This window comes from Amphiura filiformis, chromosome 4, assembly GCF_039555335.1.
Source record: "Amphiura filiformis chromosome 4, Afil_fr2py, whole genome shotgun sequence".
NCBI lineage: Eukaryota > Metazoa > Echinodermata > Ophiuroidea > Amphilepidida > Amphiuridae > Amphiura > Amphiura filiformis.
In genome coordinates, this window is record NC_092631.1 from 53,741,933 (window position 1) to 53,766,134 (window position 24,202).

General features: G+C 36.7%; 1 protein-coding gene across 3 annotated transcripts in view; it reads right to left on the minus strand.

The window, feature by feature from the left end:
* The window catches only part of LOC140151067 (uncharacterized), a 53,645-nt gene that overhangs the window by 23,666 nt on the left and 5,777 nt on the right, over positions 1-24,202 (minus strand). For 2 of the 3 annotated variants that reach the window (XR_011858893.1, XM_072173265.1), the window contains exons 2-6: positions 14,961-15,066; positions 12,505-12,674; positions 10,130-10,229; positions 8,214-8,677; positions 3,676-3,753 (exon numbers count right to left, since the gene is read on the minus strand). Coding sequence is in view for 2 of the 3 variants with exons in the window: in XM_072173265.1 (XP_072029366.1) it covers positions 3,676-3,753; positions 8,214-8,677; positions 10,130-10,229; positions 12,505-12,636 (774 nt within the window). In the remaining variant the exon portion in view is untranslated. The remainder of the gene's footprint in view (positions 1-3,675; positions 3,754-8,213; positions 8,678-10,129; positions 10,230-12,504; positions 12,675-14,960; positions 15,067-24,202) is intronic. The other variant, XM_072173266.1, reaches the window with a different exon arrangement.

Below are 24,202 nucleotides of genomic sequence, written 5' to 3' on the forward strand. Positions count from 1 at the left end.
GCATATCTTTGGGCGCAGCTTCAAATCGCTAGTGTTCACTCAAAGCACTGGCAGACACATGCACACGCTTAATGACACCGAGCAGGGGAGCATGTATGGCCGAGTGGATAAGGCGCCCGACTCATAATCCATAGGTTGCCAGTTCGAGCCCCGCTCGTGCCAACGTGTTATGTCCTTGGGCAAGGCACTTTATCCTCATTGCCTACTGGGGAATGGGGTGGGGTTGGATTGGATGTTTGTATAGTTGTAGCGATGACACACAGCACACATAAATCGGTGCTGCTATTCTGTAACATGTAAAAACTTGCTCTTGGAGAATTGCTCTAGTTCCATTAATACTTGAAATATGTTGCTAGAATTTAATGCTAGTGTAAATTCAAATTTTGAATAAAAGCTTGGAAAAGTTCCATAAATAAATTGTGAATTTAGTGGTTTGAAAATCGCGATTGTTGAAATTACCACAAATGGCGACCTGTGCACATTACCGGGTCTCGCATTGCATTGTGGGGGTAAAGCATCGGAAATAATCTAGAAACGTTATCGTAAGCAATATATTCCCCAAAATGACAAAAAAATGGTAAAAAAGCTTTAAAATTAGCCAAATGGCTTGGAATTGTGCCATTTTTAGTGTAATTTTTACTTATTTTTGACTTTGTGAGCCATTTTTTAAGCTGAACCCCCCTGGTGATCTTTCATGATTGTGATTTTTAGACATATTGGAAGGTCCTCTTTGCAATGATATCAAACACATGGGGCTAGGGCATTACGCATTTTGCATAAGTAGGGATAATGTGGGCAGGTTGAGAGCATTTTGAAGGCTTTTTACAGATTTTACACAGTGCTCTATGGGAAAAGTATAGTGTAGACATAGCCTATGAACTTAAACACACCTTGTATGCTAATTATAAGATAAAGATAGCATTAATTAAATATTTCAATTTTAAATCATTTATTAATTTTATAATTACATTAAATAAATAGTTTTCTTCTTCTAGAAGACTAGATAATTATTTTTAAAATCATAAAATAACGAACAAATAAAGGAATTTCCCAGTACAAAAATTGCATATATAGTGAATTCGCTTAATTAGCAATTAATTAGCATATTTAATCAAGATTAATACCTTAAACATCTTTATTTAGGGTTATTTCATGTAAACATTAAACAAACTTAGCTAAAAAATACAATTTGACTTTAATTTTTATAAAATTAGTAATTTACTTCATTCGACAGACAAATTCGTTAACTTTGAATATTTAATTAGCGCTAATTAGCATACGCAGCATTAATTTTAAAATCCCGTTACTTCATTATGTCCGCTTCAAAATGAGGGGTAACTTGATATGTCTAGCACTAATATTTAATTTCTGTGTGACATCACTAATAGTTGTTTGTTTCAATGTTGCAATATTGGTGCTGATTAAGCTGCTGCCTGCAAATTGCATTGTGTCTGTTTAGGTGTGTTTAATGTACAATTCTAGCAATTTGACCTGCGGGTCACCATTAGAGTTTGAAATAAAACCTTCCTTTTTTTCTTCTTTTTTTCCTTTTAGATACATGTGCGAAATAGCTGCGTTGATGTCACTGCCACATCAGGGTGGAAAAGGGTACAGTAACCTCTTCCCATAAATGCATCCTCATGTATAGCTATCAATTATAAACTTTTTGTATGTCATGTGGAACTCAGTTGAAAACTAGAATTACGCAGTTCTTAATTAAGGTGGCCCCCACACAAAGGTGTGTAAATAATAAAGATTTGTTAATAAAAATAATATAAAAGAAGAAAATGGGATATTGGCAAACTTTTAACACGCTAAAAGTTAAACAGATTTTAGCAACAAATACAGAATGTAAAAAAATGGTCATTTCATCATAATATGACTTGTACATGTATAATACTTTTCTCAAAAAAACTATTATACTGTCCAGTTTTCATCCATTGCATGGTTCTACCATATGGAAGGAGAGCCTCAAACTGGCAATAGACATGAAAGGAAGAATTGTGTAACTTCACACAATCTTATACTGGTTCAATCCCCATTCATGTATGCTGCCAGATCTAGGCTCTCCTCACATATGGTGGAACCATGCAATGGATGAATCCATTGGAACATGACTCCATCCATTACCCAAACCTATCCACAGTCATGTTCCATCTTTCTCTATATGATCTCTATAATGAAAGACAAAGATAAAAAGACTAGTTTGCGACTGACGCCATCTGTCAATCAAAGTCGAAACACGGTTTGTTTACAAGTGTCGTGATGATATGAGTTGCTGAACACAGAGGTAAAACCGGGCGCCTTATTGTTAATTTTGCACCTTCTCAAAAGTTAGGTCATTAAACTAGGAAACTTTCTTTCGCGAAGGAACCATGTCAACAATGCCTAGAAAAGTTGCTTTTTGCCTTGTAAAAGTACTGAATTTTTCGCCATTTACTGCTATTCCTTTTCTTCGATCGGCACCAGATAAATCGCCCTTCCTTATACGCGCTATTAGCCAATCAAGGATCGTAGAGAGTTTGATTGACAGTGACGTCAGACGCAAACTAGTCTTTATCTTTGTCTTTCATTATACCAATAAAAACATTTGGCAAAATGACCTTTCCCATATATTTGTGTAAGATCCATGCATTTCACTGTAGGTCATTATCCAACTTTAAACTGAAAGTAATTGTCTCAAAGGGTCAAGTTGCTCGTCACTTGCGAGCAGCTTGCATCTGTTCTTCATTGATGTAATGTGACATTATCCTCTACACATGTGACACCAATGGGCACACACCATGATGACTGGGTTGGTACTTAACCTGTGCATTTGTGAGCACTTGGACCCCACCAATAAAACTTGCAATGTATGAAAGAGAATGCAGATCCTTCCTGGACACTAATAAGCTAATATTGACAGAATCAAGCCGTAGCCCAGCCTGATGGGCAGGCATTCCAGGGGTGATTTGATACATCTCACTGTATAGTTGCAAGTATTTGTAGCCATCATTACTATCAATTTGTGAAATGATGACTTATTTGAAATACAATACCACTGTGATAGATCCTATGTTAGTGAAATTCACATGTGATATGCTACAACCAGAGATACAAAGCCTCTACAATGCATTCTACATGTATGTAAAATTCACCCAAGAAATTATAGTTACCAATTATAATTACCCAACATTTTGATCTTTAATGAAAGGGAGATGTGAGAGACCCAAGTTGTTACATGAAAATACACCGTGATTCAAAGTATCTGGCTTCCTACAGACTTTCAATTGATATAAATTAATGATTTTTCCAAGACCAAAATGCAAAATTCCAGACTAAAAGACACGACACCATACCATAACAACAATTAAGCTCCAACCAACAACCCAAAAAATTGGCTCCTTTTCACCATCAAGTGCCATGAAATGCCAATTGTATAATTTGGCAACCTTGAAATAAAACCCATCTATGTCTGTCAAGCTGACCTTGCTGTCCAAACATATCATCCTTCTCTTTTACACTTAATATTTTTACATATTTTGCATATAACTTTCTCTTTTTAACAAATTCCTTGACTTTTGACCTTTATCCAAAATTTCCACAAACAAAATCAAAATTCCATGACTTTTCTAAATCCCACTAGTTTCCAAGAGTCTGTAGGAACCCAGAGTACAGATCAATTTGTCCCATTACCTGCTCGTTAAGGTCATTGGCTACTGTTATTCGTAAGTCTTCTGAGATGCTGACACGTTGCATATTATTATTGTGTTCCTACGTGAAGAGAATGTTAAGATGCAGTGATAGAAAACACACAACAAATGGTGATGATGCAAGAATGATTCAATGCAAGCAATATAGTGAGCAAATGCTAAGGCCAAAAAAAATAATGGTTTGTCTCAAAGCTCACGAGGTGTTTGAAAACAAATGCGAAATGCGATTTTTTTTTTTTTTTTTTATTCCCAACTTTTTTTTTGGTATTTTGAGAAAAAAATCTGAATTTCGCCAAATTTTTCTGGAAAAAAAAAAAAAAAAAAATTTTAAATAAAAAAATTCCGCATTTCTTTTTTTTTTACAAATCAGCACGCAAGCTTTGAGAAAAACCTTTTTTTTTTTTGCCTAACCAGTTATATATTCACATGTGGAGTGATACCATTGTCTAGCTATGTGTTAGCCAACAAGGTAGAACCAAAGAGTACCTACTCTGCCATGTTTGTGTGTCGCTCACAGAGGGTAAAATAGTGTACCTCTGCATTATCTTGTTGTGCACGCTGCAAATTTTGATTCAAAGCGTGTGGTTGTTTGTGTTGTGTGTGTAATGTGGTTTGCCAAAAACTTGCGCCAAACGCTGAATATATACAAACCTTTGAACGCTCAAGTTTAATCGTTCTACTTGTGACTGGCTTTAGCTGATGAATAAAATGCTGGTGGTACACCCTTTGCTCTCCATGACCAACAAAAAATGGCGGATTCACCATTGCATTAAACATGGCAATTTGAGTTGGTACTCTTTGGGTCTATTCTCTTTGGTGTTAAATCTGCCTGTCAAACATCTTTAGATACATCCAAATACTGAACCAAACCTTCAACAAGGCTATGAAATTGAAAACCGGTCAAATACACAGTACACAATGCACATTGCATGCATTATGTGCCCACCCCCGTCCAATCTTTTTTCTTCAACATGTTTCAAACAGGGTACACTTGGGAAATTGATACAGAATTTAGACAGACATGTTATTGTTAATTTTCAACGTTAAAATATGGTGCTGTAATATATAGGTGGGTGGCCATTTTTGCAACCTAACCTTACGAGTTAGAAATAGAAAATTAAAATCACACAATAGCTTACATGCCTATTAATCACTCCACATATTATTAAAAACCATGTATGAAATATCTTTAACTCATTCAACAATTGAAGAGCTTGGTTTCAAATCCCCTTACATCAAACTCTCGGTCAAAATGAAATATCCATCTTCTAATTTAATTAACTGATAATAAAAAAAATACTTCAAATAATTGTGATTAGCTTCATTACAAGAAACCTTGGCTAAAATGTGAATTTTAGTCCTGATCATAAAATTTGTTCTGCTGCTTGCTATTCCAATCCAAATTGTTGGAAGTTCTTCAAGATGTTTCAGACATGATTCTTTGGTAGCCGATTATACAACAGTCAAGCATACAGCAGCGCCACATAATTGCTTCACTGACTTGTGGTGGCCACTAGGCTTCCCTACTGCATTGTAGTGGTCTCCAATTTAAAAGGTATAGGTCACAAAAATGCACAATAGCACACATCAAATGTCCAAGTACTAAGTACATGACAGTATTGAGCTTCTAGTGTCCAAGCATGGAATTTGGTTCAGCCACAAGCTAGTGGCCAAGAATTTGTTGTGACCACAAAAGTCAGTGGTGAAATTATGCAGTGTTGCCTTAAAGATGTTAGTAAATGTGATGTAAACCGCAACAATGTATCAGCTATGCTGTAGCCCAAGGTTGTGTATCATGATAGGGATATGAAATGAAATTGTCCCATAAGGCAAGTAGATAACAGTACCTTATGCCAAATTCATCACTTTATGGCAAGAATCATGTACATAACATTCTGGTAAACATATAAGTTGAATTAGATGTGTGTATTAAGAATTTAATGGATAGAAAAAACAAGCAATATCTACAAAAGGTAACTACTTTTTTATGGGAATTCTACTAGAATATTGCAGGACCCAAGTTAAGACCAGTGGTTAGCTAATTGGCCTTCCCTGAATAAAGATTATAAGTAATAATAATATTGGAAATGAAATCCAACAAATTGTGGGATAGGCTTTTACAACGCACATTCGTAACAATTGGCAAGTTTTGTAAGGGGCTCACCGTCGGACAAATCCAACAAGTTTGATACATGGCATTATACAATTTATGAAATTGTATTCAGCCCTCGAATTAACCCACGGCACCCATGGCATTTTGCCGTGGGTGCCCATCCCCACTGCTGTAATGCCCTTAAAATATGTCCTTTACCCAAGGCAGTCACTTGCCGTGCCCTCTAATGAAGTTGCCGTCGGTGCCCCAGCCCTGCCCCTTCATTATAAAATCATCTATGTTTATGTGTTTTCTTCACTTTTGAGAAATTGCCTTGGTGTCCTTCTCAAATTTTCAACAGCTGCCATGATGCCCTCTTGAAATATTACAAACTGCCGTGCTGCCTTGCCTTTTCAGTGAAAATCCAAGGCAATTTTCAACTTGCCCTAAAAAAGTTGCCGTGCCCCTTCAGATCCTTAATTCGAGGGCTGATCACTGTTTAAGTATCATTATTTATATCCTTATCCTATATCCTTATCATTTCTAGGTCAAAGTCATGTCAACATCATATGAGTACATAAAAATTCATCTTTGTGAGCACTTACTTGTGGCAATTACATACACTAAATAAATGATACATACATTTCCTAATTCTTCAGTTCCTAGTACGTGCAGGTGATCATCAAGAGGCAAAGGCTCCGCTCTTTCTATGTGCTTGATGACCAATGGTTTAGCCATCTTGTTGATCGTTGATCAGCCAATCAGCATCATTGTTTTTGATTTCTGACTTCATGCTATAGGGTCCACAACTTATAAGTTCCCCCTAATACTTTTTAAAATAAGTCAAACAATATTTTACGAAATGATAAAATGTAAAAGGTATGTATATAGCCCTATTTGTTTTACACATGTGGACCAATTTGTAGCATCACAGATCATTGCGTTCAATTACAATGGTTAATTGTGAACAAAAGAGGCCGTTTTAAATGATGCACCTGAGTGCATAGCAGTCAGGTTTTCTTTAACAAACACATGAATAGACCTGGCAGACTGTATTGTTTGAGAGTTGAATCCTATGGACTCAGATGCAACTTTTAGCACTGTTTAAAACGGTTTATTTTTTTACACAATGAACCATTGTGACTGAACGCAATGACATGTGACGCTATAATTTGGTCCGTATGTGTAAAACTAATAAGGCTACCCATACCTGTTTGCATTTCTTCAAATATTTTTCGATTTATTCTAAAAAGTATTTAGGGGGGAACTTGTGGACCCTATAGTATATATGCTTGATGTACAACACATAACACTCAAGAAAATTAGTTTGGTTCATAATTGCAACAAGGAAATGCTCACAAGGGAATTTGTATGATCTCAACTACAGTAAGCCAAAAAATTAAGGTACCAGTTACGTTCACCCCTGTATATCCTAAACAAAGGCAGATATGTAATAATTGGAACCAACAGCCAATAGCTACATCTTTTAGCTCGAATTTAAGACCTCATTCGTTGACATTGTTTAAAAAATAAAGACACGACGATCCAAAAACCCAAGGAAGATGCTAGTTTAAAAGTTGCAGTTTGCCACATTGCATGCCCTATTGATTTGTACACACAGCGTAGCGAACAAGATAACTAGCGCTGTGCTTTCATTGATTAGCACAAAAACTAGCGCCATGCTTTCATTGATTAGAACACAAAAGTGCAACTTTTTATTTCGTATCTTCATCAGGTTTTGGACTGCCGTTTCTTTAATTCTCAACCAATTTCAACAAATAAGGTCTTGAATCAAAGCTAAAGAAAGAGTACAGGCATCGGCTACTTGTTTAATTTTGACACATTTGTCTTTATTTAGGATATACAGGGGTGAACACAACTGGTACCTTAATTGTTTGGCTTACTGTATACCACAATCATAAAAACTTGCCATCATTCACAAAAGACTCATCATTACAATGCTGATGACATCCAAGCACACACACACAATGGGCTATTCCAGTTGAAATCCACACTACGATTTTGGAAATATCTTCCACAGGGGAGTATATTCTTCAAATGTAATTGGTCAGGGTTTATCATTTTGAAACCCATACTCCCCCTGTATTATGGCTTTATTACCTATATCTTCTACAGCTGGAGTGAGTATTTCAAATGGAAGTTACCCAATTTGAAACCCATACTCCCCCTGTATTATGGCTTTATTACCTATATCTTCTACAGCTGGAGTGAGTATTTCAAATGGAAGTTACCCAACTATCTATTCTATTCAAAACTCATACTCCCTCTGTGGAAGCCTTGAGCTAAATCTTCCACAGGGGTAGTGTGGATTTCACCTGGAATAGCCCAATACTGATGTATTGATAATTACACTGTTGCAATCAACAGCTATAGGAAATCTTAAACTAACTACATAAACTGTTTAATACCGTAGCCAGATGGTGTGCCTGTTGTCTTCTCTGATTTTCCTTCTCTTGATCCTTCTGCCTCTGTTCCTCCAGCTCTCTCTGCATTTGTTTCAAGAACCTTGGTGCTAGCACTCTCTGGGGCTGCTGGTTCTTACTTAGGTTTGACGAGACTTGCTGTTGCTGCTGCTGGTGTTGTTTCTGCTGGCGGGCATCTGACACCACAGACACTAACGCAGACTTGCTTCCAGGGGGTGGCGTGCGAGATTCCGAGGATGCAGTGCGATTTGCCGAGGCCAATGGAGGAGGCACAATCACTTTGGAAGAGTTCTTCGGCTTTATTGATTCACCCCATTCAGATGATGGCCTAGTGTTTGAAAACCCTTGATTGCCAAATGAAGGTTTATGTGATGTTTTATTTGGAGGTGGTGGCTCTACCTTTCTGGGTGCATTTTGGTATGTAGATGTCAATGGACGGATTGATGGTGCTGGAAATTATAGAACAACAAACCCAAATGATTAGTATTTAGACAATAAACACTGAATTTTTATTTTCACTATCCTCTACCGTGTGATAGACGACAGGAACATGTTCTAATATTTTGAGTAGTGGACGCACTCGTTCTTAGTCAGTTAAATATTATTTAAATGACTAAAACTAGTTTTATTTAGGGGGAAAAAATCAGTTCCCATCATGAAAATTCCCCTTATCCTAAAATGAACAAAACTTGTCTACAAATTCTGTTGAACGAATTGCATATATAATGATGTAATAGGCCTCCGCATACAACACGCTGCATATGCGCATCTAGTGCACACCTCGACCAGTGACGATGCGGACACTGCAGTCTACCTTGTGGTATGTAACATGGAACCGTTAAAAAAACATTGAAATTCAGCGCTTATAAACATACACTAAACCACTGCCACTGACTAAGAATAGGAATTCTGCGAGCTTCAAAATAACCAGGCACCCTGGAGTCATTCACCCAATGGTCATAACATTTTGGCTCCTGGTCCACACCACAATCATATGGACCAGGCTCTACAATTTGTTTTAAATAGAGCCTGGTAGTTAAAGCAGGTTTTGTATTTAATGTGTACAATTGAAATTTAAATGACTCTTAGCTCTTTAAAAATGACTCCCGGTAAATCTCAGGACCAGGAGCTGCTTTTTCCAAATGTGTGGCTCCTAGTCCAGATCTGCTTATTTTGAGGCTTGCTCAAATGCAATCTTAAAACATGTGTATCAACAAAATGTTCATTGTGACTGTAAGTTACATAGCCAGATCAGAGATGCTCAGAAGTCAAATATTGTATCTGATGAAAGACAAAAGTATATATCTGCAGTTCTGCCCAATTACCAGGGTTCGAAATTTTGGTTGTCCGGTTGCCCGGGACAACTAAAAATGTCACCGGACAACCAAAGATACTGATTCGGTTGTCCGCCGGACAACCATAAATCTGTAGCCAAAACTCACCTTGTATGTGTATCTCTAAGCCGATATGGTAATATTCCAAGAACGGACAACCAAAAACTTATACGGACAACCAGAAATTGTAAACTGGTTGTCCGTGGGACAACCATTTATTTTCCCTTAATTCGATCACTGCCAATTACTACCAAATTCGACCAAGTCAGTCTTTTAAAGTATGGAGTAGAGTGTAAGATTTCAAAATATTCTGATCCGTCCATGTATTGACCTTTTGCACAATAATCTCAAAACAAGGTTCTAGATTATTGGTATAAATTTGCTCAATTCTATTTGCTCAATTTTGTGTGGGGCGGAAGGAAGTCATTTTGATAGACTGCCAGTTGGCGAATGCTGATGGCCGTTAAAGTTGACTGTCGTAGCTACAATTCTAAGCACAACTTGTCTTTGGTTTGCATTAAGCAGATCATAATAAAGACATGGGTTCACTTATTACAGAAGCCTTACCTAATGGTTTGTTTGGTTGCCTTTGTGGTGGTGGTGGTCTCCGTGTGGTTGGGCGAGGGAAGGCTGCTGGCCTCGAAGGGGCCGATCTGTAGACAGGGCCCTGAAATGAAACAAATAGGAACGTTTTCAAACAGATTTATACTTCAGCTCCAAGTGGCCACTTTCTTTGAAAATAAACTTTATGTTCAAAATATACAACTTCATAAAATATTTTAATTCACTTATATAATGGCATAAACCCACAGCAGCTGAAGGAAGTATCCCATCATGCATTGCAGTCTATCTGCTTGCTCCATAGCAAATGTGTACAAAATATAAACAAGAGCCGCTTGGATATTGAGAGCTATTTCACAATACTTTAGAGATCATATTTTTTCAAACAAAAGTCTAAGCTCCCCTGATATAAGCGAGTAATTGAATGATGAAGTGAGGGATTTTGTGTACACTTTATATGGCACAAACAGTTTCATTATGGTACTGCAGAGCATAATGGGATACACCTATCAGCTGCTGTGGCATAAACCTAAAGGGTAGTGATACATGACTCACAATGGAACACAACTGCATTTTAGAAGGACATTCAGAGATCCATCAATCACAAACTACACTGCTCCCCACACATCTTGCTTTGATTGGGCTATTCTATTCAAAATCCACACTACCCCTGTGGAAGATTTTGGAAATATCTTCCACACAAGGAGTATGAATTTCAAATGGAATTAACACATTAGCAGCTCCATTTGAAACTCACTCTCCCTCAGGTGAAGATTCAGGTTGAATCTTTCTCAGAGGGCGTATGAAATTCAAATGGAGCTGTCTAATGTGCTTGGCATGGATGAACATGGAGTAGTAGAACTAGTCCCGTTCACAAACCGTGATGCCTCTCAAATAGCGAGCGAAGCTAGCACCGAGTGTAGTATTATTGGTGGAATATCTTGGATCACCATATATAGGTATCAAAGAACAGCACAGAGCCTGTGCTAATGGAATAGCCGTTATTTTTACAACTGGGATCAAGAACAAAAGCTATACAGTACAATATTGCCAATACTGAAGTTAAGGGGGTACTACACCCCTGCCCAATTTTGTGCCTATTTTTGCATTTTTCTCAAAAATTATAGAGCATTGGTGATAAGTAAGATATGTATATTATAGGGGCAAGGACTACAACTGCTACACTGGAAATTTTATTTCAGCACAGACAACAGTTGGGGAGTTATAGTCAAAAATGAGGAAAACCAATATTTGATCAATAAATCAATAACTACTTGCCTTGAGTTGCTGAATTTTCAGTGCAGTAGTTGTAGTCCTTGCCCCTATAATATACATATCTTACTTGTCACCAATGCGCTATAATTTTTGAGAAAAACACAAAAATAAGCAAAAAATTGGCTAGGGGTGTAGTACCCCCTTAAGACAACAAATTGTGCTAGTTCAGTTTAAAACATAAGGTCATTTACCATGGCTTCACCAAAATAAAATAAAAAATTAGCTCTTTTTTGAACATAAAAATAACAAAAGGTCCACTTTTTAGCTCCCCGCACAGACCAAGTACTGTAAAAGTGGAAATTTTTGTGCGATTAATTTTTTGCATTTTGCCCATTTTGAATTGTTTCCCTTGTTTTCAAATCCGCAATTCTAAGTTTTCTTACATTGGCCTATAGACGAATCCGAACAGCCAAGTGATTGTCAGGATTAAGTCGGCCATAGCTAGGGGCCATCCGCGCCAAACTTGCTTAGTTTGTTTGGATTGCGATCCAAGATGCACTATCACGAGCGCATTGGAGCGTGTAGCACTTGCGCAACGTCAAGGGAGCAGTAAATGCTGCACGCCTATGATATAGGCGTCGCGTAAAATGGATGGATGGCCCCCAGCTATGGCCGCCAGTGAGGTGTAGGAATGTGGCTCCTCGGATTCGTCTATACGCTGGCGAAGTTACGTAATAATCGGATTAATTACCATAGCAATAGGTACAAACAATTTTTGATGATATCGCGCTGCACTACTACGTTCATGCGGTACCTCTGCATTGAACCATAGATGTCAAAGAAATGCTAATCACTTGCACCTGTAAGATTAGTCTCTTTGAAAAGAGCGGTATTGTATTCAATCTATTATATGATTGAAGACAGGTGATGAGTGCAACCTGCTTGTAGTGCAGCGCGGTATATTCAAAATTGTTTGTACCTATTGCTATGGTAGTTAATCCGATTAATTACGTAACTTCGCCAGCGTATACACAATAGGAATATATGCACGCGTTGTTATTTTCGCAGTAGCAGCTTGGAATGCCAAAAGCGGGAAAATAAATGTAGCATGGAAATTTCCACTTTAACAGTAAATCCTGGCTACGGGCCTGCCTGAGAGAACTTACCGGTCTACTGCCACGTGATGGTCTGGGTCGAGATCTAAACATAGGTGGTTTAGGTCTTGGGCGTCTACTAGATTTTTTTCTTGGAACTCTTCTGCCTGTTAACCAGACTTTTGATGTGCATGGTTGTCTCATCTGCTACACCAAAACATTGTAGTGAGCCATCTGGATTCCTGATAAGACAAAAGAGGAAAAATAAAAAGTGATAGATATATATTCAGATTGTGATAATTCAGACTGATTTGTAAAGTAAAAAATCTAATGCCATGTACATTACAGAACAATTATGGGGCCTATGATTAATTTGATTACAACTATCTCCAATAACCAGTGATTGGAATAAATGAAATGTCCAGATACAAAACCTGATAAACACCATTTTCATTGGTTTGCATCTGAACTCAGCAAGTTCCAATTTCTGCAGTCTGCAAATCTAATTCTTGTATAAAGACTTGCAAATTATGTTTTCAGTAAACTCCTAATTAATTAACATATTTTTAAAACCTTTAAAACATTTACCAAACTTTTACAGCCCATTGGGGGTTCAAATAGTTCAAATGTGTGTTGCTATGACCTTGTTTTACCAGGGATATGAAACTTTCCCTGGTTTTACAAATCTGGTCTACTAGAAAGGTCAATAGCCTATCTCAACACCTACAATGTATAATCATAATGTAGCATCTGTTAAAGACATTAATTTTGCCCGTCCCAGGAGCAAACTCAACCCCCCCTCTAAAAGGATGGGCAGACAGGTGGCTCGCTAAGACACTGCTTCTCCCTGAAATGTAAGTGTGAAATGTTGCATATTCCAACCATGTATCAATCAATTGGGGTAAAATACACCTGTGTTTCACTATCAAGTAAGTCACTAACACTGTGAGCTTGTAAGCCTAAAAGTTGGCATAATTGGGCTATTCCAGTTGAAATCCATACACCCCCATGGAAGACTTCTAGCCTTAATTTCCCCCACAGCGGGTGTATAGACAGTTGTGCTTTCATTAGAAGGCTGATCCCCCTCCCTCCCTCTCTCAAATGCAAGTGTAAAATGTTGAATATTCCAACTTGAAGTTCATGAACTTTGACAAGATTTTTAACTTGTTTTTTACAAATGCAATCAGACTTTTGACCCCCCCAGACTTTTGTTTAAATGGACATCAAATTTTAAGTTTGTCCCTAATGATCTAGCAGTACTATAATGTGCATATATCAGCACTGAAGTAGAGTCCATTCAGTATAAGATGGCACATGACCTTTGGAAAGTACACAGGTCCCCAGGGGAGACAAAGGCCAAATGGTATACAAAACTTTTGGAAATGTGTAGTAGCTCAGTAGCTTTAGTAAATGTTGCCACAACCTAATATAGTAATTTAAGTGGAGAAAGAACATGGTCATGTGCCATACTTCCATGATATCAGCAATCTGTGTTATCACTCAGCCAAAGTCAATGTCACATTATATGTCCACCTGTTCTCTTATCGGAACTCTTAATTGAATATTTGAGTTCAGGGTCATGGCTATTTCATTGTTGACCAGCAGCTACATGTACCACTAGTCATATCAGACCATAGATAGTGAAATGTATCTATGATCAGACCAACCAGCACATTCAAGGGATTTGTGGAAGCCCTAAAGCTAGCCTCAACTAGGCTTACATGCAAAATTCATGTCGACATACATGTAAATGAACACATTTTTAGGAACCCCAATTTGCAAGTCAGTAATTGCCTAGATACTACGTAATGTGAGAATATATAAAAGGTGATCATTTTTATGTCAACAATGAATGATCCTAGCATTTAGCTCCAGGTCAGGGACACTCCAAAACCGAAAAAACAACAACTTTTTTTAAGTGTGGGCGTCCAACGGTAACCTGACAGTGATTTTCTGGTCATCCAATGGCAGTTTTGGGGGTCAGGACACCCGGATTACCACTTAAGCTGAACACTGGTTGTGGGTAAAATGCTTACAATAGTTGTTAAGGGGGGTACTACACTTGTGGTAAATTTAGACTATTTTTATTTTCTCAAAAAATAATAACACTGGTAACAAAAGTTATGTATATTATTGGGGCAAGGAATCCAATTACTACACTGAAATTTCAGTGACTCAAGACAAGCGGTTCAGTATTATAATAGGAAATAAGGTACATCCTAGCGGTACCTTTTTTTCTTATTATAAATGACGAACCGCTTGTCTTGTGTCACTGAAATTCCACTGTAGTGATTGGATTCCTGCCCCTATAATAAAAACATAACTTTTGTTACCACTGTGTTATTAGTTTTGAGAAAAATCCAAAAATAGACACAAATTTATCGAGGGGTGTAGTACCCCCTTAACAGTTTTTTAAAACCATAATTTAGGCCTATATTAATGTGTTGTTGTTTTTTAATTTGATATGATAACTGCAGAAAGATACAACAAAGTGAAAGAAAACTAGAATTTCAACTTGCAAGACTTACTTTCTCATGGAGACCACATCAGGTATAGACCTCAAATAGGCCTCCAGGCTTCTGAATCCAAATTCTTCATACCCCAACCTCTTCCCTATCATCTCAGCATAAACTCCTGCAATAGCAAAAATATGGGAACATGTTATGAGCATTGGCATAGCTACGGGTGAGCAGGGTGGGCGAATCACCCACCATGGACAAAATCTAGGGAGAAATTTTGCAAGGACAGGGGTAAAAAGAGAAAGGAAAGAGGGAAATAAGAAAGAAAAAGAAAAGGGTAAATGAAAGGGGGAAAAGGGTAGAGGAAATGAAAGGGGAAAAGAAAGAAGGGAACAGAAAAGACGAAAAAGTAAGAGAGAAAGGGAAAAGAAAGCGTCAAGAGAGAAGGCAAGGCAAGAGAAAGGAAATAAGAAAAAAAAATGTTGCTAATTTAATATTAATATGCACGATGGAGATGTGAAATTTTATTTTTTAAAAAGATCCATAAAAAAGTGCAGAGTTTACAAATCTGGATTTTCTTTCCTTGTATTTTATTTTAATAAAAAAAAGGCAAAAAAAAAGAAGGTTCTATTGCCCTTTCAGCTTAAATTTATTTTTGGGTCGGTAGGTCGGATTTTTTTTTTATGATTTTTTAGTTGCAACATTGAACTGGATATGTCTGTATCCCAACTCACGCAGAAGCCATGAGCTATCAGTAGCTGCCACTTGTTGCCACGGACCATATCTGCTCCACGAGTAGACTATGCCATAGTCGATTTTTGATAAATAAAAATACGTTATTAATCATGATGAACGCATTCAGTTGAACTCGAAATTATACTGATATTTATTACATCAAAATACTAGTATAAAATGGTTATGAAAAAGTTTATATAATTATATTTGTGACAGTAAAAGTAAAGTATATGTAGGCTTATATTATTGAATGCAACATATCATAATGGCATAACTATAATGGCACTTCAATACTGAACAATTCTACATTGTACTTTTAGAATCTGCCAGTTTATTACAAGTTAAAAATCGACTATGGACTTTCACTTTAAAAGCAGAACTTTACCCAGGGACTTCGTTCTCTAAAACACACTGTCAATCATACTTGTTTATCAATCAAATCTAACCACAAGACTAAGCATGGTGGTGGTGTCAGGACGTTTCGCCCCACACCAGTACATACCACTACCAGTTCGCCCCAATACACGTACATACCACGACCAGTTCGCCCCAATACACGCACATACCACGACAAGTTCGCCCCAATACACGTACATACCACGACAAGTTCGCCCCAATTGACTCACTGTGTAAACTGTAAAGTGCCGTGAATGCAGGGCATGCGGCCAATCAATACAACTTCCAATTGTTTGCATTTAGGGCATATATTCATGTATTATGGTATAATCAATACGACCTCCCATCGCTATTCAGCGTGTCACCTCTCGAGTGCATGGATGTATTTTTAGTGTGTTTTTGCGTAAATATTAGGCCCTATAGGCTCTAATAATAGAATCTTTAAAAATAATATACAACAATATAATAATAAATATAATAATAATTATTATTATTATTGCAGTAAGAATAATTTATAGTAGGGGGCCTACTATTAGGCCCCCTATTATTATTTTCATGTGATAAAAATAAAAAAATTACTATATACATTATGATTTACAAAATACAATATTTTAACTCTTGCCGACACCTACAAGCTTGAGTTGGGGGTATTTATGTACAAGTACAGTAATAATGAATTACCGGGTGTATTTGATGATTTCTTTGTACTACGCTCCTGTAGATTCAACTTAATGAAGAACAATTAAACATTTACTGACCATGCCATTCGTACTGTTGGTCCAATATTATGGAATTCATTGCCAAACTCTATAAAAACAGCCAATTCAGTGAAACATTTCCGAAATATATATAAACGTGACTTTGATCTTAAAATTCTTGAGCATTGTGTTTCTCATTTGTTTGTTGTTGTTTTTTTCTTTGATGGTAACATTTCTTTGTTAAAGGGGTTGACTCCCTCTGGCCTTACTGGCCTTCTGGTAATGTAGACCTACGATCGTTTTACAAAATACTTTTCAACCATTTTTTTATTTATTCAATTAATTTGTTTTTAAACAAGACAAAAGACAAAAAACTAGAGAAGACAGAAAAGATAGAAAGAATAAGAGCAACATATGCAACACAAATACAAAAGCATCTCTTAATAGGCCTGATACAATATATTGTGCATATTTTTAAATTTGTTTACAACTTTGTTTGTCCGTGGGTACACGAGAAAGACAATAATATTATATTTTTATATATTATATACTTTGTTTTTACGTTTCTTATACATAACCTTCCTATTTCACACGAAAGATATTCAATTATTTTCTGAAAACAAGCTTTTTCTTCAATTTTTTTATTTAAAAATGTGAAAAAGTGGCGATATGTAAATGTTTAAACATGTCCAAGCTTACATTGGAGTCGGTCAAATTCATTATGTTTGTAAGGTATTGGAGCTACCCTGGGTAAAAATTTTTCAATGAATGGAACAGTTTTGCCACTTTTGTGTACCTTGGTAGTTTGGGGCGACATCCAGTCAGCATGTGGGTCTTTTAAGGGGCAAAAATTACACGAATAGAAATCTTTCAGGGAAAATGTTAACAAAATGAGAGACTTTTGCGGGCAGATGCTAAAACATTTGGTTCCTTTGAAGCAATATCCTAAAAATTGGTTATTTCAGTGGCATGCATATGCTTAAAAATGGGACCCGTTTCGAGGGTTAACAAGAAATGTCTTTAAAAAAGACAGCGCAGTGATTGAATAAAAATGTTGGATTTCACATTCACTGGGAGGACCTTTAGCTTAAAAATGAGCTATTAGAAACGACACTGTAAAAAGGAGAATGCAAGCAGATAAAGTTTGTATTAATATGTTTGTTTTCTTTATTTTGTCTTAATTAAAACCCACAAGGAGGGCACAAATTTATATGCTGAGTACTTAGTTCATTTCTTGGTATACTTAATAAAAATGTTTTGATGACATGATTTACTTAAAATGAAGAACATGTTCTCAAGTTTGTACTTAACATAAGTTAAAAAGTTTTATGCATTTGAGCCTTTAATAAGGAATGATTACAAACATAATAGGCCTACTGTGGTCAGTCATAAATAATCATTCCAAACCAGACAGAATACAATATCTCTTTGTTTGTCACTTTTAGACTACACTTGCAATTCTGAAAATTGACTGTTTTACATAGACGCCTATGAGGCAAGACATGGACGAGCCTGTATGCAGTGGCGGCGCTTACGGGGGGGGCAAGGGATATTTGCCCACCCCCCCAATATTTTTCTTGCCCCCAGTTTGCCCCCCACTTTTGATGCAAAACCCCAAAATCACGCCAATTTCCACTTTTTATGCAATTTTGCCCCCCCCTGAAATTCACTTTGCCTCCCCATGCCCCCGAAAAAGAATTTCTGGCGCCGCCACTGCCTGTATGTAAACGTGCTCAATCGTCTGAAATGAGATTACACAAAGTAGGCTGCATAATTATTTAGTTGCTACAATTATTGATATCAAATTGGTACTATAACCACGGATTTTAGTTTTCAAGTCAACATAAAAGGAACAAAAGTATATCATCAAACTTTTTTCCATATACTTTCTATGGTACCGTGTCCGCTAATCCGCCACCCTGCAAGTTCGTAGGTAATCAGCATCAATGGAAAATCCTGGTTTTGGTGTCAAATTAAAATCCCGAGGTAGTATGGTCAAAATGAGTTCTTTTGAGGGCAGAATCTACAACTTATAGGTCTTTTGGTTGCATATAGAAACTTTACGACTTGTAGTTTTGCATGTATTGTGTGTTGTACTGCGCAGGTGCTCATTTGCTAGAAGGAAAATCCCTGATTGGGGAACTTCTGAAAAAATATCATTTGCACGAATGTGACAAAATATTTATATCAGTTAATAATATAAAGTATATATCTGTGTACGACAATCATGAATAAAGAACTGGAGTAGGCCCTACACATGTCTTCCAAATCTATACGCTACTTAGCGGTTCACCATTATAGACTATATGGGGAGAGCCTCGAACTGGCAGCATACATGAAAGGAAGAATTATGTAACCTTACACAGAACGTTATGACTAGTGCAATTCCCATTCATGTATGCTGCCAGTTCGAGGCTCTCCCCGCACATAGTGCATAATGGCGGAACTGCAAGTAGCTTAATAGGTATATTAAACACCCAGATTTGGAAGTTATATAGGTAAGGCCTAATAAGATGTGGTCATTTTGTTACAAAAATGTATGTGACAAGACAGATTCTTTATAAATTTATTTTAGTTTTTATTACACATTTGCTGAATAGGGAACACTTGTTTTAGCCTGACCCTTTTAAGATTTATCTCATAGGATTAGGATATATCTATTACTATCAATCATAATATACTACAAAGTTTATATACGTTGCTGCTATATTAAAAATCATACATACGTCCGATGATGTAGTTTTTGAGCCAATCTTCATTATCGATCGAATTTTCACCAAAAGACTCATTATGAACTTAACCATGTACATGAACATCCATAACATTTCCCTTTATTTATTTCTTGTATGCTTTACCATGCCCCCCGGGAGTTGGAAAGTGATATTCACGTTCTAACAATCGAAGTCAATAATTCCATCCTCAGTTGTTTCTATTATTATTACGTTTCTTTCATTTATCATGCTTTGCCATGCTTTTCTGCCCATTATAGGCCTACATCCCGGCATGCACATTGCACATCATATTTCTTTACTGATTTCTAGCACACACCACACCTAGTTATATTACTTATTAGCTTATATTAATGTATTAATCATACATACCGTAATGAAAAAAGGGTGCAATCTGACTATTCTGTTTGTAAATGATTGACATTTATTTGATCACGCTGATGAGTATGCTACATGCTGCAGTGCATTGTACTGCGCTGGTGCTCCTTTGTTGAAAGGGAAATCCTACATCGGAGACAGTCAACATGGTCAAAAAGCTTACTTTTTTTTGGTGAATAATAGCATTTTCATGAATGAAACAGAGCACTATAGCCTATACATAATAACTTTAGAATGTAATGACTATTATCATTACCAGTAAAATGAGTATATAAGGGGCCTTAAAATGTGACATGCATATGCACGTCTTCCCAATCTAGGTATATCAAACACCCAGATTTGGAAGTTTTACGAAGTGGTCTTTTACTGTTTGTTTGTTTGTTTGTTTTTTTGTTTGTTTGTTTATTTATTCTTTCTTTATCCAGGGTAACCTCTTCAGTATCTTGTACTGATTTCCAAGAAGGCCCTGCACTTAATTACAAAATATACAATACTTAATAAATAACATATGATAATCAAAACAAAGCTTATAATAGATAGGCCTACATTGAATTAAATAGAACATTGAGTAAATACATTTATAAACATATGAAGGTTCATTGAATCATAATTACTTCGTACATCAGATGCAAGTTTGTTCCATGCCTTGGCACCTCTATAATGAAAAGTACGCTTACCCTGATTATTGCTCCAAAGTGGGACAATAAGGGTTTTAGAACTTTGACTACGCGTACATTTACCATGCATAGACTCTGTAAAAGAAAATTAGGAACTCAGATAATTTGGAGCAAGACCTTTCAGACATTTAAAAACTACAATGAGGAGATGGTTTTCCCATCTTTTATCAAGTTTAAACCAATTCAGAGAATGCATTAAATCAACTATAGGAGTTCTAATGTCAGCATTGAGCAGAATTCTAGCAAGTCTATTGTGAAGTATCCAAGTCTATTGTTACCAAAAATAGGTATGTGTTGTTTGAATTGGCGAAATTAAAAATACCACTGTCCTTGTCATCATGTCAGTTATTATTTTAACAACTTTGGATGAAACTGAGTTTGTCTTATTTTTCAGAAAATTAATTTAGAGGATGTCGTTTGCATGATCAGGCTGCCACATATACACTTGTCTAAATTAATAATTCTATTATTGTTATTGTTATTATTATTATTATTATGAAAAATATCAATTTTTTAGAATTTGTCATAAAATTTGTATTATATTGTGATTTTCAAAAAATGAAAATTATTGGAGTTCAGAAAGACATGCTTCAGATTCAGAATGCAATTCGATAGGTCTGAGGTGCTCTCATGTCCCACAAAAAATACTGTCGAAACGCAATAAACGCTCATTTTAGATCCCTTAATCAAATAAATTGAGAGCATACTAGGCCTACTTGTCAAGCAATCGATCGTACATCAGTGTGTAAGGCACGCGGCCGCGGGCCCAGGGACTTGTCAAGCAAGCTTCGCCTTCGGTCTGTTCTGGCACTTTTGCGTGCTTTGGTACCATTGATTGAACACATTCACACCCGGCGTTTTCGTGGAAGTGGCAGCAACCTATCCGCCGCTAACACCGCTGCTGTGCAAAAAAGGGGCGAAAGTCAGTGCACAGCAAAACAAAACATTTCAAAGCTGCTGCTGGCGTTTTTTTCTTTTCCGTTTTAATATGTTTATAGGACTGCAAGTTTTGAAAGTTTTGAACATCTCAAACTTATTTTAACTGAGTTTGAGTCGGTAAAATAAAAATACACAAAACTCGCAAGAGTTTTTTGTTGTTTTTCTTTTCTTTTATATGTTCTGTTTTGCCATGTATTTATAAATTATTATATTTAGCTATTTGAGGAAATTGAGCCTACAATGATTTCCTTGACGGAACTGTTATGTTTGATCGTATTGATTCAGTGGCATTGGTCGCATGCACACAACGTTACACAGTGAGTCAATTGGGGCGAACTGGTCGTGGTATGTACGTGTATTGGGGCGAACTGGTCGTGGTATGTATTGTGTATTGGGTGAACCTTTTTGGGGCGAATGTGTTTCGGGGTGAGCGTCTCGCATTCATGGTGGTATACCTGGTCTCATTGTACCCATACCTAGTGTATGGGTACATGGTATAACCAGGCATTCAAACAGGCACGGAGAGAGCTGTCAAAGAGTGTATATTTCAAAACATGATAACTGCACCAGTTATAAAAATTCACACAAACCCATCATTTTCAAAATACACTGAAACCCTGTAATCCATTTTTGAAAAATATGATCCCTAATGTTTACTTACTTTTGTTCAGCAAAAACCCATTTCCAGTAAGTCAAATTCTGTAATTGTACATGTCTCCATGTTTACATTTTGTGGACTAAAAAAAAAATACCTGTTTCCAAATATTCCAGCCAAAGTGTTAAGTGCCAGACACATGTATTGGGGCAAATAATATTAGAAGTCATGAAGTATACTCTTTTGACCACACACAGCTGTACATAATAGATTAAGCTATTCTTTAATCCACCATAATGTGGTGGATTTTAAGCATGAGTGGCAACTCTTTCTCATGCCAAGGTTAAATTGATGACATGTCCAGTGTTGCCAAAACTTTTCAGCGTCAAGGCGCGCGCGCATTGACTCGCCAGGTCATGCGTAAAGGATTCTCAAGTAGCCCAATTTTTAAGCTTCCAAAAAGCGCCCAATACCGGATATTTGGGCGGATTTACCCGAATTTAGAACGCAAAACACCCAATTGGGCGGAAAAGAACTTGACTTTGAAACTTCCGGTACTTACTGGGAAGTTACTGACCGATCAATAAATGGTCACAAAACCCATTGTAGTTTCAATTTGGAGCTTCAAAGACTCAAAACCTTTATAAATCGGCTAAATTGAAAGGAAAATACATCAATTTAGTGCCGCAGCCTGAGACTGGCAAAAGTAGCCCAATTTTAGACAAGTAGCGGCAAGCTTTTTTGAGTAGCGGCAAGTGATCGCCAAGTAGCCCAATTGTGCGCCTAAGGCGCGGCGTTGGCATCATTGGACATGTCTTGACCTAATTGGCCAATTTACCAAACATATCTTAACAAGATAGACATTAACCAAGCCTGAATGTGCTCCTATCTGTAACCATGCTGTATACACATGCCTGTATAAACAGCTTCTATAAGCAGAGATGAGGTTACATGCTATGTGTAAAGGGCTACATGCTGGAGATAGCACATTCTAATGGTGGGAATTTTGATCACAAGAATTTATGTGGTGGAATAAACACATTTAAACACAGTTTTTGGCAACAAATTTCAACCAAATTGATATTTTAAGTGGACTATAATGCAGTAGGACTTTAAATAATCAAGTTTGGCCACAGAAGACATTGGTGATTAAGTCATTTGTTGTGAAAAAAACCAGCTGTACATTGAAAGTATGCTTTCCTAGTTTGTATGTGGATTGTAAGTATGTACCATTTTCTGAGTATAGCATGGTGGTACAATACACGCTAGATGCGTACGTTCATCCACCTCATCCACCAACTTTCAAGCGCCAGCACAAAAGCGCCGCATTCAAAGATAGATGTGTACCATGTATAGTTAATGGTAATGGTACGTGTCGGGAGGATTTAAACAATAACGAGATCTGGGCGACCAAAAACAAGCCAGATTCATTTAAGGGCAGAGTAATGGGAGAGAACATGGACCTTTTCGAGCTTCATTATTTCTGAATTGTATATCCAAAGTATATAAAACTATACATTTTTGGAAATTGAATGAATCTATGAATCCCATCGTTACGTAAGATTTGTTTAATTATCTGGAGTTTTTGAAAAATCACAAAAATTCACTTTTTTACCACAATTTTTTTGTGACAACTTAGAAAAAAATCCATTCGAGTAAAAAAAATTCAGTTAGCTTTTCATGAAGAAGAGACATGAACTTAGGGAAGGTTTTTTATTTTTTGAAATTGGTCCCTTTTTCGAAATATTGAAAAAACATGTGAAAAAAGCCATTTTGTCACTCTATTAAGCTAAAAATTGCACATGGTGTATATTTTTTGTTTAAAACAAATATTTTGAAAAAATGAAAAACCTTCCCTAAACTTTGATGTACTCTAAACGATAGTGCAAAAAATATACCCGGTCGCATGTCATAAGTTGGGTATGCTAAAAGGGTGGAGGGATTACACTTTTCTGAAAATTGTGATGCAAATTTGATTGGCTTTCCATAACCCCATATCCTACAGCATTGGTTGATACCTCATTTTAAGCCTAATATTATACTCTTTCAGTCTACTGAAGCATGTAATCATACATTATTCAGTAAAAAAATCACATCAGTTGAAATGAAAAATGCCAGGGGTGGAGGAGCAGGCGGATGTGGAGCAGGCGGATGCGTAGTGTGC